This window comes from Pelobates fuscus, chromosome 11 (genome assembly GCF_036172605.1).
Source record: "Pelobates fuscus isolate aPelFus1 chromosome 11, aPelFus1.pri, whole genome shotgun sequence".
In the NCBI taxonomy this organism is placed as follows: Eukaryota; Metazoa; Chordata; class Amphibia; order Anura; family Pelobatidae; genus Pelobates; species Pelobates fuscus.
The window spans coordinates 48621047-48640859 of record NC_086327.1 but is presented as its reverse complement, the minus strand read 5'-3'; the positions used below and the strand labels follow the sequence as shown (position 1 = coordinate 48640859).

General features: G+C 40.4%; 1 protein-coding gene across 3 annotated transcripts; it reads left to right on the top strand.

Moving 5' to 3' along the window:
* The first annotated feature begins 1466 nt into the window (after positions 1 to 1466).
* TSEN34 (tRNA splicing endonuclease subunit 34) lies at positions 1467 to 18993 on the top strand. Of its 3 annotated transcripts, none has more exons than XM_063436400.1 (5): positions 1467 to 1595; positions 4029 to 4299; positions 7019 to 7220; positions 11614 to 11895; positions 18787 to 18993. In XM_063436400.1, exons 2-5 carry the CDS (start codon positions 4042 to 4044, stop codon positions 18972 to 18974), a joined length of 930 nt encoding a protein of 309 aa, XP_063292470.1. In that variant the 5' UTR covers positions 1467 to 1595; positions 4029 to 4041; the 3' UTR covers positions 18975 to 18993. The 3 variants fall into 3 exon arrangements, with proteins under 3 accessions (XP_063292470.1, XP_063292469.1, XP_063292471.1); XM_063436399.1 differs by having other exon boundaries at positions 1467 to 1748; XM_063436401.1 differs by having other exon boundaries at positions 1526 to 1546.
* Positions 18994 to 19813: the final 820 nt, after the last annotated feature.

Genomic DNA, 19813 nt, shown 5'->3' with positions numbered 1-19813 from the left:
GAAGTGGCAAGCGTGCAGTGCTGGAACGCATCTGCCTCCTACTGCTAATGAGCTGTATTGCAGCTCACTGAGAAGCAATGGAAAGCTGCAATTGCATGTACAGAGGCTTCTCATTGAGAAGCCTCTCATTGGTGTATTCTTCTGCGGCTGGGGAAAAAGGGGAGGGCTTGCAAAGGCTGCAGTCAGTAGATCTGCAGCTTCTGTAAGCTCTTTTTTTTCCATATACCCCAAACAAAACACAGATATGAGTTAAGTTAAAACGCACAAAGAGAGGGGAAAAAAACCCTATAGGAATAGCTACAGTAGTGGTAGTCTACAATAGGGAGAGACCTGTAAGCTATATATCAGAAAATGTAAGAAGCTAGTGCAAGCTTTCTATTATAAATAAGAAATAAACAAAACTGCAAGCCGCTATAATTCACAATGAAACAATTTATGTAAGTTGAACAAACAAAGTCTGCAAAAATTACCACTTACGCAATTTCTGGAAAAAAAGCCAGCCTTTGAAAATGTACACTAATACAATTTGTGTGAATAAAGCTCTTGCCAAATTTACATTACGGCTAGTTCTAAGTAAAGATAAACAATTTTATTTAATTCACACTGGGGCAGTTTGTGCTCTGCCAGATACATGTAAATATATAAAAAGAGGTAGGGTAACAATAGAAGTAGAGTCATTTTGTACGTATTACAATAATAAAAAGAGCAACAGGTTTGACTCTCAACTTTATCTGCATAACAGATCTCAGGGGGATTCCTATAGTAAAGACTATTTTCTTTATTTCCACATACTGCGTCAGTGGAATATTTTGAAAACTTTTAGTTCAATTCACATAAATTATTTCAGTGTGAATTACAAAAGCTTGCAGCTTTGTTTATTTGATATTTATAATTGGAAGCGCGGTCTTGTCATAGCTTTTTTTTTTTTCCGAAACAAAACATGCCTGAAAAAAAACACATGCTTTATTTGACGGGCATATCTACTAAATAGCAAAAAATAAAAATAAATTTAAAAAAAAGTCAGACTAACCTTTGAAACTACAATGTAAGGTTTTTAAAAATCTGTGTGTGTGACTAAAATGGTTGCATAAATTGTTGTAAATAAGACAAATTAAATTTCTCAGGACAGCCCATATCCTCACTTACACCCTAAAATGAAAGTGTCCCTCTTTGTACATTTGAAATGGGAGATAGGGCACCCATCCCTGATTAATGTATTGGCCTATGCACTTTACACAGACTGTCCATCAGCATGCAGCTGTGACATCTGGATAGTAGACCTGTCTGTCTTAGTTTTATTGCAGGGTTTACTCTTGTACTCAGAGAAAGTCAACACAAATGTATCTGATTACCTTCCCATTACTATTAGCAGACAGTACATTGCTGCACTCCCAGGGTTTGTTATTGTTGTCCCGCTGCTTGCTGTCCTGCTAACTCCGCCTTTCCTTCTGCCCCCAACCAATAGGAAACCGAGCTGCTTCTTCCACTCAGCATGTGAGAAGCCATTCACAAGATGGCTGGTGTGCATCCTGGCCAAACGTGAGAGGTAATGGGACTCACAGGATTGAGGCAGCAATGAATCAGTTTGAGAGCAGGTACATGAAAACATGTTCTGTAATACGTGGAAGAAGGGGGGAAGCTCATTCTAACCAAGCATGCAACTTCTGTGCTGCTCTATAACTACAGTGTAGGTGCAGCCGCAGAGCATCACGGGGACTGTAGTTTCTGCGGTGGTTGGTCTTCAGGAGGTAAGCAGTTTTTGCAGTGACTGAACGGCATGGGGAGGGGGAGCTTCATGGGGACTTTATTTTCTGTAGTGGCTGAGCATTATGGGGGATGATGTTTCTGTAGTGGCTGAGGATCTTGGGGTGTGTAGTTTCTTCAATGGCTGAGCATCTTGTGCTATCTAGTTTTTTTTCCCAGTGGCTGAGCATCTTGGGATATGTAGTTTCCCCCCACCCTGTGGCTGAGCATCTTGGGATGTGTAGTTTCTCCAATGGCTGAGCATCTTGGGATATATACTTTTTTCCAGTGGCTGAGCATCTTGGGATATGTAGTAGTACCCCCCACCCCCCCACCCCCTATGGCTGAGCATCTTGGGATATGCTGTTTCTGCAGTGTTTGTGTCAGAGGTTGTTGGCAGTATATTACATTAAAATAATTAAACTGCTGCAGGTAGGTTGCCTAAAATTAAATTTTTGTGACCTAATCTGATGCTTTCTGCTGTGGGTATGTGCATGAAAAGCACTCCCTGCTTTTTGAAGAATTCTTAGTGTGCAGTAGTGTAAACAGTTCATGCATTGCTCCACACACAAAAAAATAACCCTTTTGGGGTTAATATTCAAATTTTTTGTATCCAAATTTTAGAAAGAAATAGCTGAATTGGAAAAAATTATTTTAATTTAAATATTTTTCCAGCATTGATTTTATGGAATAGCATTTCTAATTCAATGCTTCCCAAATCCCTGTTTAGTGAATAAACCCTTTTAGTGTTAAAAAAGGAACCAACTATGACTTAAAAGGTTACTCCATGCACCATGACCACTTACGTGATTTGAAGTCTGTATGTGCAATATTTAGCTGAGGTGTAACTCTATCTCCGGCAGTGTCATTAGCCAGCCCAGAACAAAGTTACAGCCTGACTAATGTCAACTATGTGTAAGAATGTATTTTCTCAAATTAGATTTTCAGCTGTTTAGTAGATAACGCCTTATGTACTCTTAAGTGGAATTGCAATGTTTAAATGTTCAGCAGATAACTCCCTTATCTGGAAATCTTAAATATGGTAATCCCACATAAAGATTGCAAATTAGGCACCCATCTATGGTTATGTAATTTCGCTTTAGTTATTTGGATGATGACAACTTTCTATCCTCTTACTAACATGGCATAAAATCTTCATGTGGAAATAAGTTGCCAATCTATAGCTATATGGTCATATTACAGCCATGCGCTAATTTTGACATGCCCCATTGCTTACTTCACAGAAACCCTACTTAATAAATTGACACTATCTGTGTCACCATAGCAAACTGTGTTAAACAATGATGCCATTTGTAACTCTAACCTCCACTATTCCTTAATAAGGCACAGATTAGCTTTGAAAATTAGGTGCATATTTTTTAAACTTTTCACTACACAATCAGTTACTGCTAGTGTAGGTATGGATGGATTTGCCCCAAATTACAAGGATGGCTCGTTACCAGGAATTTTACAAAGTTATTCACTAAATTCTGATCTGTAGAGAATATGAAATCCAAGAGGCAAAATTAAACAAAACAATATTAGGAATACAAAGTTTAATTTCTAACACTGTAGTGTCCCTCTTCTCCTCCTCCCCCTCTAGTACCCCATGACAGTTAAAAGGTAAAAAAATAAAATACCTTTTTGTCAGTTACCTTTTTCCAGCTCTAAGGCCCATTAGAAACTAGAGGCATTCTTAGGACTCCAATTATTTACATCAATCAATGAGATGGTGTGGTTTGGGTCCCTACATTGTCCCTTTTGAGGCTAAGATAGCCAAGTTGTGCCTATAACTGAGCTGACATTTTTATTTATCTTCTGCAAAATGCACAACACATACAATTATTATAACACTGTTATTGTCTAAACTCCTGAATTGTAGTAAACAAATTGAATGACAAAACAGAAGCAACAATTGTTGATTTTGGAAGAATTTTGCAACTTTTTTTGTTTTGTTAGCCTCAGTTTTGCCAATTGGTTTCCAGTTCTCTACAATTTGACATTTTATTACTAAAACACGCCAAGCACCATAGTCAGTACAACACACTGTAGTGATTAATATGTCATTGCTCTGATTACCTCCCTGATGGCAAGTGGTCAGACCATTTTAGAACAGTAACAGTAACGTCTTACCTGGAGTCCACCAGGCACAGCTTTCTGTCTCCAATACATCTGATAAGGAACTTGAAAGTGGTCATTGTGTTTGGCGTAACCCTCTAACATGGACATTGTAATGACCCTTTTGCTTCTTACTAGTTAATCTGCTGATTTTGTTTTTGACTTAGATAAAACACAGCAATGATTCTAATTAGTCTGCTGGAGGGCAAAGCCTTAGTGTGGAATGCAGAGGATGTAAAAGAAATCCGTGAGAAGCATGGGCTGGTAGGAAACCTAGTCGGGGCTCTGGTGAGAAAGCCTCGACAGAATTTGCGACTTGGCCTTCCACTGGAACTTTTGCCCGAGGAGACACGTCTTCTGGTAGAGATTGGCGCAGCGACTCTTGTGCGCAACTGCTCGAGTCAAAAGGCCCATTCAAAAGAGGATGACCTGTCTGTGGTAGGTACCTATTAACAGTAATTATATTTTTTCCATATTATGTAGAAAGAAGATTACATGTAGAAGGGGTGTGTTAAAGTAAAAAAATAAAAATAAAAAAATAACCAATTTAATGTTATACCTTAATAATGAAAAACAAAATAATTTAGTGTTTAGTTTAATGTCTAAATACTCATAAAATTAAATCATAGTAATTAAAGTCACTTCCAGAGAAATAACCGTTCCTTGTAAACACTATAAAAAAATAATAAAAAATCTTGCCTCTGCTGCACTCCTGCATAGCAGCATCATCATCAGTGCTGCTCAGTGATAACTAGTAGATGGATTACAATATGGTTTTGTTGTATGGTTACTTAATAAAAGTTATTGTCTTATGACTGAAATGAAAATCGGGGTTGTATAATGTAACATTCTAAACACCTGTACAGTTTAAAGCATATTACATCTTAAGGTAAGCAAACCTACTTTGTTTATAAGCATGGTGAATACTGTCATAGCTTTGTATAAACTGCCCTGGGTAAAACATGGACTATCTTTTTCCACTTAGAAATACATTTCAGAAAACAGGAGAAATACTGCCATTTTTTCTATGCATAGTACTGCTGCAAGCTTAATTTGGGGTTTTGGGAAGCATTATAACTGAATGTACATAACTTCAATCTTGTCATAACCATAAAATATATTTCTCATGTCTGGTCACATGGGGGAACACTGGCTGACTTATTAAGCCATTTATCCATTGCCAGTCATAGTTAACCTGAACATCACTTAAACCAGTTTCCATTAAGTCCATCCTTAGTATTAACCCTGAGGATGACTTTCCCTACAAGCCCACAAACATCACGACAATCATGATGCAAACAGGGAGATGGAAGAGTTCCGGCAGCACAGTTTGCTTTTTCAGAAGCATTGCCAGGATTGTGCTTGTGCCAGGGATATTTATAATTGTACTTTTTCTGACAGTTAGTGCTCACAATGCCGCTGACCAATCCCTGAACAGTAGGGATCAACTGATATTGATTTTTTTTTTAGGGCCAATACCTGCAATCTGTGGCCTTTTTAGGCTCATAATAAATAACTGGTACCGATATTCCTCTCCCTCCCTGTTAATGTCCTGTCGGTCCTGTGGCTTTGTGCAGGCTGCCCTGCAGGTTCTGGTAGGTTCTCTCTCCAACTCTCGAGAGCACTTTCTCTCTCCAACTCTAGTGAACACATCAGGGTCAGAGCCAGCACAAGTCAAACACAGCCCTGGCCAATCAGCATCTCCTCATAGAGATGCATTGAATCAATGCATCTCTATGAGGAAAGTTCATTGTCTCCATGCAGAGGGTGGAGACACTGAGTGGCAGTGCTGCGCCGTGTGCAGCACTGCTCCAGGAAGTACCTCTAGTAGCCATCTGAGGAGTGTTAGTGGAGGTATCACTAGGCTGTAATTTTCTCTGAAAAGACAGTGTTTACTGCAAAAAACCTGAAGGTAATGGTTATACTCACCAGAACAAATATAATAAGCTGTAGTTGTTTTGGTGACTAGTGTCCCTTTTAAGCAAAGTTAAGCCAGAGATAACCTGGAAAGATGGTTCCCAGACTCTGCCTGCATAATAACTTAAATGAGCTTAAAGGATCACTATAGTGTCAGGAAAACAAAGCGATTTTCCTGACACTATATAGTGCCCTGAGGGTTCCACCACCCTCAGGGTCCCCCTCCCGTGGCGCTTACCTTAATCCAGCGCCAGGCTCCCTCGGCGCTGGTGACCTCTCCTCCCCGTCCGACGTCACTGGAGCCGAATGCGCATCAAGTGCCGCGCGTGCATTCAAAGTGTCCATAGGAAAGCATTTCTCAATGCTTTCCTATGGACGCTCTGCGTGATGCGTGAGGCGAAATTCGCAGATGTGCCTCTAGTGGCTGTCCGGAAGACAGCCACTAGAGGCTGGATTAACCCCAAATGTAAACATAGCAGTTTCTCTGAAACTGTTTAAATGTGCAGGGTTAAAACCTGAGGGACCTGGCACCCAAACCATTTCATATAGCAAATGTATAGATTGAGACAAAATTTTGTTTAGAAATAGGTCTTTCTCTTACCTCTAAGTCAAATCTTCGACATAGAGCCTTTGCTGACAATCTGACTGATAAGGGAGAGCAGAAGTGACCTTTCACAGGGGGGTCATATTGCTCTCCCCAGAATGGCAACCAGAGCACATGGGCTGTGGTTGCTATGGAAACTCTGTAGCTCATACTGCTAGCGCTGGCCAGGAAGTAAGGGAATGGAGTACTCAGTTCAGATGCTGGCAACAAAGCGAGTGTTGGCATCTCAAACAAGCAGGGCAAAAAACAAGACTAGAGATGAGTGTTTCACAAAGAGTAAGCTCGGAAGATGGCAGCATGGAATGGAGCTGAGTATATTTCAATATGTTACATTGAATGCATCATGTATTTCTGTGAAACATGGTGTATTCATTGTATTTGGAGCTGTTTAAAGGTAATTCCCTTTATGTATGTATTTTTATTACAGGTTCACTTTAAATTAGTATGTTATTGAACACTGCAAAAGGCATTATTATAAAAATTATGATTGTACACAAATGGTGACGGATGAACATAGTCAGTGAGCTTTTTTCTGTTCCCATCCTGTTTTAGTCCATGGTGCCAGCATCATTTGTTATGACCAGATAATTGCACAGTGACGCTGCATTGATAATTAATTGTTTAATCCAATTGCAGGACAAGACAAGTTCTCTTTCTTCCATAGAAGATGAGGACAATGTGCAGTCAGAGGTGGATGCTTATAAACAATATTTACAGGACAGTTACACGGAACAAAGGAGTTTGGCTCTTCAAGAGAAACGACGCATATTGGAAAGCTTGTCCGATCGTATTGTGGAAGGGAGAACCAAGAGAAAGCGAAAGTATGATAATGAAGAAGGTGAGCAATAACGGACATGTAGAATTCACCATGTGCATTCTAGTAAGATTTTGACCACCAGTCTGTTATTGCAGTGTTTTGAGAGATGCTGTTCAGCAATATTTCACCATCAAAGGCAAAGATCCCCATCAATATGCTGCTCCAACATTATGCAAAATCTAGTAATTTTGTTTAAAGGAATACTCCTTGAACCAGAACCACTAAAGCCTGCTGTAATGGTTGTGGTGGCAGGCATGCCCTGCTGCCCTCCAATTTTAAGTAGTCAAATTATTTACTAACAGTTTGACAACCTACTTAGGGTCCAATAGTCACCGTCTTCTCTGGAGCCAGAAGCTCCAAGGCTGTAGTGGTTATGATGCTTTGAGTGTTCCTTTAAGATCACAGATCTTCTATTTAATAGGCAGAATGATTTCCATGATGTAACAATTTTTTATTTATTTTTTTTAAATCATACCATCATACACAATTAAAGGACCACTATAGGCACCCAGACCACTTCAGCTCAATGAAGTGGTCTGGGTGCCAGGTCCCTCTAGGATTAACCCTTTCTGCTGTAAACCTAGCAGTTTCAGAGAAACTGCTATGTTTACAAATGGGTTAATCCAGCCTCTAGTGGCTGTCTCATTGACAGCCGCTAGAGGCGCTTCCGCACTTCTCACTGTGATTTTCACAGTGAGAAGACGCCAGCGTCCATAGGAAAGCATTGAGAATGCTTTCCTATTAGACTGGCTGCGCGCGCGCAAATTCAGCCGATGACGGGAAAGGAGGAGGAGAGTCCCCAGCGCTGGAAAAAAGGTAAGGGATTTAACCCCTTCCTCACCCTAGAGCCCGGCGAGAGGGGGGCCCAGAGGGTGAGGGGGACCCAAGGACCCTATAGAGCCAGGAAAATGAGTGTTTTCCTGGCACTATAGTGGTCCTTTAACCCCTTAAGGACACGTGACATGTCATGATTCCCTTTTATTCCAGAAGTTTGGTACTTAAGGGGTTAAGCACTTTAAAAAAAAAAAAATAAACAACAATAATAGCTTCGCTTTAGCCACACTGGAAGTTTTCTAGATACCGGTATATATTAAATTGTGTAAAACCGTGCTTGTTGTGTGGAAATCCCACACTATAGAAGATTCTTCTCTATGGTCTATGATATATATAGGTATCATTATTGGTCGATACCAGTATTTTTTATATACCAATTATATATATCATAGACCATTGAGAAGAATCTTCTATAGTGTGGGATTTCCACACAATTTAATATGTCATAACATTAAAGCTGGACTGCCACTAAAATGATATAGCTTGATTTTAGAACAATATTTTATTTTACCCCAAGCAAGCTATAATTTATCAGCAGTTACCGTTTACTTTTGCATGTGATGGTAATCACCAAGGAATTGGATGCCAATTTTGAAAACCCCATGTGGGAAGAGAACACAGACTATTATAATCTGTGGATTGCTGAGTAGATTCCAGCTTTCCACTGTGCAGGAATGATGAAATGGCTCTTTTGAACTCCGAAATGATGCTATGTACCCAATGAAAGAAAGTCATTTAAAATATTTAATTCTATATTTTTTTTTTTATTTTTTTTTTTTTTAAAGCACTATTTGAACAGATTTTTAAAATGGATAATTCCAATGAAAAGGCAAAATAGAAAGGCCTCTAAGATAATTTATGATGACATGTCACTTGTCATCTATAGCATAGCTCTTGAAAATACAGAATGGTATGAACCACACGTTACCAAAGTTTATTTTATAGTCCCACGACTGGTAGCATTAGTTAGGATCTTCTCACACAAACATCTGTGGTCTTCTTGTAGTATGTGTTGCCTTTAGCACACTAAATGATGACGTATATTAACGGCTATAGGCTATATATAGCTTAGTTGTATTATTTTGGTGGCACTATTGTGTAATGTCTATATGTATTATTAGGCTGTTTTTTTAAATCTTTATTATTAATAATGAAGTGACAATTAGAGTACATATATAGGCTAATTAACCTCCTGAATTGGGAGGTAACTCCTAGTGAATAAATTCACTAATAATGAACAAACAATAGACAGGAATATTAGGAGGAGTAGGAAATAATATGTAGTATCCTTGGGAGTGGGAGCCATAAGTGGGCTTAAAAAGAGAGAAAATAGATAATGGTTCCATTAAAACTTAACTTTTAATAAATATAATATAATACAGTAACTAAAACCTAACACCCAAAACAATGTGCACTATATACAATTAAAACAAAACGGCATAGGACATAGGAAGATCTGGAGTGAAGGGATTATCTTCTAAACAGTGCCTTGTGGCAGCAGGTAGGCTCACTCCAAATCCAAGTATAATAACTGATACCTGATGTCTCAATATACAATCCTCGTATGATACAATAGCTTGGTTAGGAGGAGAGTGGTATAGCGAACATTGTGGTAAAATATTGAAACATGTTAGCAAGCTGTACTATATTTAATGTGACATTTCTACAGACCGCAAAAAAAGGGGGGGGAGGTGGGCTTAGGAGCCTTATGACTCAGTGATAGGGAAGATGCCCTATAGTAGAACTGTGCCTTCAAGGGCACCCCTTAAGCAAAAAGCCTAAACCACACTGTATGGAAAAAATACCACCCACCTCGACTACCTAGTCGGTACATAAAAGTAAGTGGGATATAAAGCCTTTCAAACTACAATGGGTGATCGGAGACGTTAAGGGGGACGCACCAAAGCTTGGTCAATATATGACCGCTCATATTCAAACAGTTGAAATGTAGATCAAGAACATACTGCTGGTTCAGTGGCTGGGAAAAAGCGCCTGTCCGTACCCCTGATGTGCGTTTTGCCACTCTGGCTCATCAGAGGGGAACCCACATAAAAGTAGGATTGCTGTCTGTAGAACTTTTATGTTAAATATAGTACAGCTTGCTAACATGTTTCAATATTTTACCACAATGTTCGCTATACCACTCTCCTCCTATCCAAGCTATTGTATCATAAGAGGATTGTATATTGAGACATCAGGTATCGGTTATTATACTTGGATTTGGAGTGAGCCTAAGCGCTGCCACAAGGCACTGTTTAGAAGATAATCCCCTCACTCCAGATCTTCATATGTCCTATGCTGTTTTGTTTTAATGGTATATAGTGCACATTGTTTCGGGTGTTCGGTTTTAGTTACTGTATTGTATTATATTTATTAAAAGTTAAGTTTTAATGGACCCACCCTAGGGTGGATTCTCACTTTAAAAAGAACAATTATCTATTCTTTCTCTTTTTAAGCCCACTTAGGGCTCTCACTCCCAAGGATACTACATATTGTTTCCTACTCCTCCTGATATTCCTGTCTATTGTTTGTTTATTATTAATGAAGCGATTATATTTCTTAGAATTAGATGTAGTATGGCATGAGGCTAAATTTTACACTGAGAGAATATTTTTTTTTTTTTAAATTTAGCATATTTTATTAAGCACTACTGTATTTCTCATCAGAGGCCAACTGTGTCTCATTATCTCTGTATGTGCACTATACAGTGATAATAAAGTTGAATCTGATTGAGCAACAAAGGTTATTACGATTTCATCCATGCATTAAAGGGACACTAGGCACCAAAACATCTGCTTACTGTCACAGTTTTAGTGTATTGATCATGCCCCTATAGTTTCTCTGCCATTTAGGACGTAAATCACTTGTTTCTGTTTATGCAGCCCTAGCCACACCTCCTCTGGCAGCTCCAATCAGGTGTTAACTTGTTTTAGATTTTTTTCTCCTGCTCTGTAAATTTAACTGTAATTACATACAGTTACTAACTTAGGTTATAAGAGATTTTAAATTAAACCAAATGTTCAATAAATGAAGTTTAAACATTAGATCTCACTTTACAGGAAGTGTTTAGGAAAGCTGTGCACGTTACATGAAGGGAGGTGTGACTAGGGCTGTATAAACAAAGTGATTTAACTCTTACATGGCAGATAATTGAGCACTGAGTCTTCAGGGGCATGATCTGTAAACCAAAACTGCTTCATTAAGCTGAAGTTGTTTTAATGCCTATAGTTTCCCTTTAAGAAAGTTACAAGGCAAAGTAAGCCACTTGGCATTATGACGCTTACCAGGGAGAATGCACATAAGGCTAAAAACACAACTTTGTAGATAGAATTCTAAATTCTGCTTTGCCTTGGTAGGGTATTTAAATAATGTATTTTCCTATACGAGTAATAATGTGAAAATGTAACTTGTAAATTTCCTACAAGGTTAATATAAAGCAAGCTAGTGTAAAACACAGTAATTGCATTATCCTCATACATTTGCTATAAGTATCCCTTCCCTCAATATGTAAGGTAACCGTTTCTTGTTTTCGATCTATTGTCTTTTGTTCTCTAAATTGTTTTTTTTGTTGTTTTTCCAGATACACCAATGGAGTCATCTCCCCAGGGTCCTATTAAAGAGCTTCAGGACCTTGAAGAGACCTTCAACTTTCCTCAGGAAGCAATGATGGTGCACCTGCCAACTGCTCGTACGTCTGTTGGGAAAGTGCAAGAAGTGGATTTGCACCAAGCCTCTGTAGACTGGCCGTATGCTGGACAAGCAGAACATGAACTGCGCTATAAGGTTTTTAAGGATCTTTGGGAGCGAGGCTATTTTCTTACAAGTGGGAACAAGTTTGGTGGAGATTTCCTTGTGTATCCTGGTAAGATGCGTGTGTGTTTGTATATAGTAAATCTATATGTATTTAATATTTCTTATATAGGAGATATAATACTCAGTGATATGAAGGCAGGTATCCCCCAACCCTAATCCCACTATTAATTCGGTCAGCACTGTCATTTTACAGTACTATCAACAGGTGTTTACCCAGTAGTTAACTGTGAGTGCTTTGTACAGTGGGATAACTGCATGAGTGATTATACTTACCGTATATACTCGAGTATAAGCCGAGTTTTTCAGCACATTTTTTGTGCTGAAAAAACCCAACTCGGCTTATACTCGAGTCAGAGTCTGTATTATGGCAATTTGCATTGCCATAATACAGACCGGGGGAGAGGGGGGCTGGCAGAGCTGTACTTACCTGTCCTGCAGCTCCTGTCAGCTCTCTCCTCCTCCGCGCCGTCCGTTCAGCTCTTCTGTCAGCTCACACTGTAAGTCTCGCGAGAGCCGCGGCTCTCGCGAGACTTACACTGGGAGCTGACCGAGGTGCTGAACGGACGGCGCGGAGGAGGAGAGAGCTGACAGGAGCTGCAGGACAGGTAAGTACAGCTCTGCCAGCCCCCCTCTCCCTCCCACTGAACTGCCAATGACACTGGACCACCAGGGAAGGAGCCCCCCTCCCTGCCATATATCAAGCAGGGAGGGGGGACGAAAAAAAAATAATAAAAAATAATAATAATTAATAATAATTCAATTAAATAATAAATAATAATAAAAAAAATATAATAATATTAAAAAATAAAATAATAATTAATAAAATAATTAATAATATATCAAAATGCCCACCCCACCAACACATACACAAACACACACACTCACACTTCATTCATATACACACACTGCACTCATACACACTGCACTCATACACACTGCACTCATACACACTGCACTCATACACACTGCACTCATACACACACACTGCACTCATACACACACACTGCACTCATACACACGCACTGCACTCATACACACGCACTGCACTCATACACACGCACTGCACTCATACACACGCACTGCACTCATACACACGCACTGCACTCATACACACGCACTGCACTCATACACACGCACTGCACTCATACACACGCACTGCACTCATACACGCACTGCACTCATACACGCACTGCACTCATACACGCACTGCACTCATACACGCACTGCACTCATACACGCACTGCACTCATACACGCACTGCACTCATACACGCACTGCACTCATACACGCACTGCACTCATACACGCACTGCACTCATACACGCACTGCACTCATACACGCACTGCACTCATACACGCACTGCACTCATACACGCACTGCACTCATACACGCACTGCACTCATACACACTGCACTCATACACACTGCACTCATACACGCACTGCACTCATACACACACACTGGAAATAAATATTCAATTAATATATACGCACACACACTGCACTCATACGCACACACACTGCACTCATACGCACACACACTGCACTCATACGCACACACACTGCACTCATACGCACACACACTGCACTCATACGCACACACACTGCACTCATACGCACACACACTGCACGCATACGCACACACACTGCACGCATACACGCACTGCACTCATACGCACACACTGCATTCATACGCACATACTGCATTCATTATATACACACACTGTAAATAAATATTCAATTAATATATTTTTTTAGGATCTAATTTTATTTAGAAATTTACCAGTAGCTGCTGCATTTCCCACCCTAGTCTTATACTCGAGTCAATACGTTTTCCCAGTTTTTGGGGGTAAAATTAGAGGCCTCGGCTTATATTCGAGTATATACGGTACTTCTCCGCTGCTAAATTCTACTGTCATGCTTTCATGATGTGTTTTAGGTGCTTCCTCTGCCTGATCATACACAGCAATAGGCTTTAAATGAAGCACTGTGCCTATCACCCATCATGCATTGCAGTGAGTGATCTGTTTGGAGCTTTTCACATCTCCCAGGTCTTGCTGTCACTGGGGGGAAAACCTCTCCACAATGAACTGTACCTGAATGCAGAAGGTATTTCATTAGTAGGTGACAGTAGTTGTATCATGGAGAATTTGGGCCAATACACCATTTGGTCATTCTACTGGGAAGGAGTAAAGAGAGTGCTGGTGTTAATATTCTAAATACATATCAAGTACAATTAGAATGTGTTCTTTCAACTGTTGATTAAAGTATAATATCATTTTTATACCACTGAATGCAACATAGAGACCATTTTTTGATTGCATGATGGCACCTACGGTGAGGTGGGAGACAATGGATATAGCTACTCAAGCTCTCACTTGCCAGCACTTCCATTTTCAGGTCCATCTTTAGTTCGTGGCAGTTGGAAATTCTCTGGAGCCACATCAATGGTGTATAAAATAGTGTCCATAAATAGGTCCCACAAGACCGTGGGATCCTCAATAGATAATCCCACACATGCACAATGAGATGCCAGACGCAAGTTTCCTTCAGCTGTTTTGCAATTGCAATAATGCTGGAGAAATCTCTTTAAAGGACCCCTTCAAGCACTAAAACAACTATTGCCTGCTGTAGTGATTATGGTGCCACCACACAGTAAGTACTAAGTATATTTTAGGAGAAGCCAGATGTCTTTATAACAAGAAGCATAGCCAATGCAGTACTGTACTCCTTGGCTGACACTCAACCAGTGAGCATGGTCCTGAACAGCCCTGCTTAGCTCTATAGAGCAAACTGAATTTTCCTGCAGGATGAAGACCAGAAGCAGGCACCGTGTGGAGCCCAGTTATATTGTCAAACAGTATTAATGCTGTTTGCTTACAGTGGGACATCCTCAGGGCACTCCTGACACCATAACCAATACAGCCAGCTGCTATGGTGCTAACGCCTGAAATGTTCCATTTTAACCCCTTAAGGACCAAACTTCTGGAATAAAAGGGAATCATGACGTGTCAGACATGTCATGTGTCCTTAAGGGGTTAAAGTGCTACATTTTTGCTTGTATAAATATATTTTGCTTAGTACACTAGAAAATGTCCCTGTCTAGGGATACATTCAATGAAATTCCCACTGTGACCCCCCCTATTCTATTTTCATGGCAAAACTGTACCACTTAAAAAAATAAATTAAAAAAATAATATGTTTATAATGTTAGATGATTTTTGGATAAGGCAGCAGTATGACGAACCTTCTCGAAATAGTCTTATCTTTTTGTTAAGTGAAAAATGAATCTAGGTATTTCTGGAGTGAATCTATCTTTCCCAGCGGTAGCGAGAAACTAATAGAGGGCAGTTATCTGACTTCTGGCATCAATAGTTTGTTCACAACACGGCAAAAAGGAGCCTTAGGGACTCCATTGCATCTTGATATGGTTTTAAATGAAAATAGTGTGATGCTTGTTTTTTCTTTTTTTTTTTTTCCTTCTTTTCTCCGTTGAAAAATAGTTTTATATTTCTAACCTGATCATTTTATTGTACAGTCGGGTCCCAAGTGCATAGAAGTACAGCTTGCTCTATTTAGAATCCACAAATAGATTGCTTCTTCTATATAACACACTGCTAAGGCCACACAATTAAACACTGGTATGAATGCAGCTCAGACTGCAAGTATGTCACAATACAGACCTCCATATTTAAGTCAAGCAGACCCAGTCAGCCTCTTGCATGGGCGGCCTTAACATCAACAGGGAGCAGAATCCCCTCCTACATTATATATTTTAACCTGTAGAAAAAAAAAATATATATATATTTTCATTCCTAAAAAAAAAGTGCCAAATAAAAATGGATAAAACCAGATGAGACAAGAACACAAAGAAAAAAAAAAACTGTAGATGGCGAGTGCTCAGTGTAGACTAAAGTTCTGAAACAGGAAAGTCCATTGATAAACCCCTCCACCTTGAGTTTCAATCAGAGTGCACTGACAAGTTGGCGCTCTGACAGTAGTCTTGCTTCTCTAATCCTAATCCAGTAATGCATTACTAGGCAAGCTTGTAAGAGGTAAAACTATTCTAGCTAAATTGGGAATTGTGGAGAAATTATAAAGGGATAAAATGCTTTGTGTGTGGAGTGTGTATTTTATTTTTAACAAATGGGCACCTTTTATAAATTAACCTTGTTGCCCCTCCCTGGCTGTCAGACAATCAGTTCTGTTACTTCCTGATTTGTTTAGCTCAATAGAGCCACATTGAGAACTGAGTGGGCAGCCACAGAAAGTCTGGGCTGGTGGAGAAGGCTTGCAAAGGTTGCATCAGATATAACCGCAATGGAAAATTAATCAAACGCACGCATATTTTAATTGAAGGTATATTCACTAAACCGTGATGTATTGTGTATATAAGTTTTTCCCCAGAGTTAGATATATAAATATGAATTGATAAATTAAGTTTAAAAAAAAATCCAGCAGGTGTTGGTGAGTTCAACAAATAGTGTGCTGAACATTTACACACAAGCCAAAACAAGCTGCTATGGAAGAAACTAAATGCATGTGAGTAATACAATATTGTGCACAAACCACGACAAACACCGGACGGTAAAATAGTCATTGCCATTTTAAAGAAACTGCCTCTAATGGCTACTAGAGGCACTTTGTGAATGTTAGCAGACTTCAGCTCGCCTAAGTTATGCTGGATGTCCTCACGCTCTGTATGAGTACCCCCTCCCCACCCTGTAACCCCTTCACTCCCTGCCCCCTCCCCACCATGTAACCCCTTCACTCCCTGCCCCCTCCCCACCCTGTAACCCCTTCACTCCCTGCCCCCTCCCCACCCTGTAACCGCTTCACTCCCTGCCCCCTCCCCACCCTGTAACCCCTTCACTCCCTGCCCCCTCCCCACCCTGTAACCCCTTCACTCCCTGCCCCCTCCCCACCCTGTAACCCCTTCACTCCCTGCCCCATCCCCACACTGTAACCCCGGCTCTTCCTGCCCCCCTCTCCCACACTGTAACCCCTTCACTCGCTGCCCCCCTCTGCCACACTGTAACCCCTTCACTCCCTGCCTCCCTCTCCCCACTGCTCTCCCTGCCCCCCTCTCCCCACTGTAACCCCTGCTCTCCCTGCTCCCCCACTGTAACCCATTTTCTTCCTACCCCCCCCACTGTAGCCCTCTCCCCCTGCCCTCCCCCACTGTAGCCCTCTCTCCCCCTGCCCCCTACACTGTAGCCCTCTCTCCCCCTGCCCCCTACACTGTAGCCTTTTCTCCCCCTGCCCCCTACACTGTAGCCTTTTCTCCCCCTGCCCCCTATACTGTAGCCTTTTCTCCCCCTGCCCCCTATACTGTAGCCTTTTCTCCCCCTGCCCCCTACACTGTAGCCTTTTCTCTGCCGCCCACTGTAAGCCTTTTTCACCCTGCCCCCCTACACTGTTACCTGCACACACACTCCCTACCACACGGTCACCCTCACCTGTCTCTGCGTGTATGTGTATCTGAGTCTCCTTTTGTGTCAGTGTGTGTATATTTGTGTGTCAGTGTGTATGTGTATCTGTGTGTAGGAAAATAAGTGTCATTGTGTGTGTATTGCTGTGTCATTATGTGTATGTGTGTGTCTCTGTATGTGTGTATTTGTGGGTCTCTGTATGTGCACACACACTCCATGCAAAAAACATGCTTACATCCAAACACACATTGTGTATATGTATATTTTATATACACATTATACTTGCACTGCAATCAAACGCAAACATTACATACAAACACACCCATGTATTAAAACACTAAAATGATATACAAACACCCCTTCATTCAAACACCAACACTACACACAAAAAGCACACCTGCATTTAAAGTCCAGCATTCAGACGCAAATGACATTCAGACCCTGCATTCAGACGCAAACATTACAAACAAGTACACCACTACATTCCAATGGCAACAGTACATACAAATACTATGCACACACATACTTAAAGGACCACTATAGGCACCCAGACCACTTCAGCTTAATGACGTGGTCTTGGTGCCAGGTCCATCTTGTGCAAGTTTATGTATTTAAAGCTGCCCTAATGTTCCAATTGTATGCCGCTAAACTTGGATGCCATGGTGTGCCAATTGTAAGCCTCTAAAACTGATTGCACTGGTGTGCCAATTTTATGCACCTAAAGTTGCTATGATGTGCCAAGTTTATACATCTAAAACTGATTGCCATAATGTACCAATTTTATGCATCTAAAGCTGCCATAATGTTCCAATTGTATGCCTGTAAAGCTGATTGCCATGGTATGCCAACTGTATGCCTCTAAAGCGGATTGCTATTGTATGCCTCTTAAGCTGTTTGCCATGGTGTGCTAGATTTATGCCTCTAAAAGCAATTGCCATGGTGTACATATAAAGCGGATTGCTATGGTGTGCCAATTGTATGCCTCTAAAGCTGATTGTCATGGTGTTCACTTTTTAAAGTATGCATTAAAAGCAAGTGGGTCTCGAAAAATTACCATTTTGAAAAGTGGGTCTTGGGCCATAAAAGTTTGGGAAGCCCTGCCTTAAGGGGTTAAAAGCAACTTGGAACAAGGGAATGTCTCACATCTACTATATAAATACCAATTTCTGTGGTTACCAATAGACTATGTTTACTTTGAGTGCAAACTTGAGGCTATGATTGTATTGAAAATACAATATAATCTGAACAAAAAGATTAATGTATACTTTTACAGTATTGTCTATTTAAATTTCTTCCAGGTATTCCCTAAATCAGCTAGGGAATACACGGGACGAGTCTTGTAGGGAAAAAGCACAGTGGATTGGAACATTATTTTTAATCAAATTTTCACTTTGATGGGGTAGGCTTTTTGTTGTTTTGTTAATGTATCTTTAAAATGAGATTGCTCTGACTTTCCACTATTTCAGTGACCTAAGCAGAAATAAAATCCCTTTTTAATTTCTACTTCTAGGTGACCCTATGAGATTCCATGCTCACTTCATTATCATCTGCTATCCCTACAACAAGGATATTCCCATGACTGACATCATCACTGCTGGACGCCTGGGCACCAACGTCAAAAAAACTGTACTACTTTGTTCACCAAATGATGAGGGAACAGTGAATTACACATCTTTGCAGTGGTCAGGGATGCAATGAAACCAGTTTGTGGATAATACATTTGTGCAGTCGTGCAATAACTTTCCCCTGCTATAGGTGCAGAAACCATGCAGTGAATATTGTGGTCAAATTTTTAAACACAAATCCAATAATTAGAGGTTTATATTCCATATTACCTAAGTGCACATAACATGCACAAACAGAGAACCAAACAAATGCTACTATTCGAAAGGTGATTGGTACAGAAATAAAGTACTAGTATAGATAATGGTAGGAAGTGTAATAGCACACTGTGGAAGCATGCACTGTGACTTTAAATGTACCTTTGTGGGTTGTAAACTTAAAATATTTTGTGCAAAATTAAAATCCAAAAGACTTAATAATGGTCTTCAGTAACTCAAGGTAGTTTGAAATGCCATATATACTTTTCATATGTAGACTCTCCATGTAACACCAACCTCCGAGCCCTCCGCCACCTCCTGTCTTCATTGGTTTGCCCTGCTTGGGGATGCATCCCCAAGAAGGGCAAACATCTACAGTGATGTCAGTACCAATGATCTCATGGCCAGCGTCAGAAGGGAGTCACATCACTTCACATCAATTCTATGTGTAGTCTTGCTCAGAAATGCTTCAGATTTGAGAAAGGGAGGTTATCTCGAAAGCTTGTCATTAAAAAATTCTGTTAGTCCAATAAAAAAGGTATTACAAGATACAAATGTTATCTGTTTTTTACATCTACATCACTGGACTAATACGGCTAGAATCTCTACTTGAACACTATATATACAGGGCCGGCGCGTCCATAAGGCGGCACAGGCGTCCGCCTTAGGGCGCACCGGCTCCGGGGGCGCAAGATTTCAGTGACCGGCAGGAGGGAA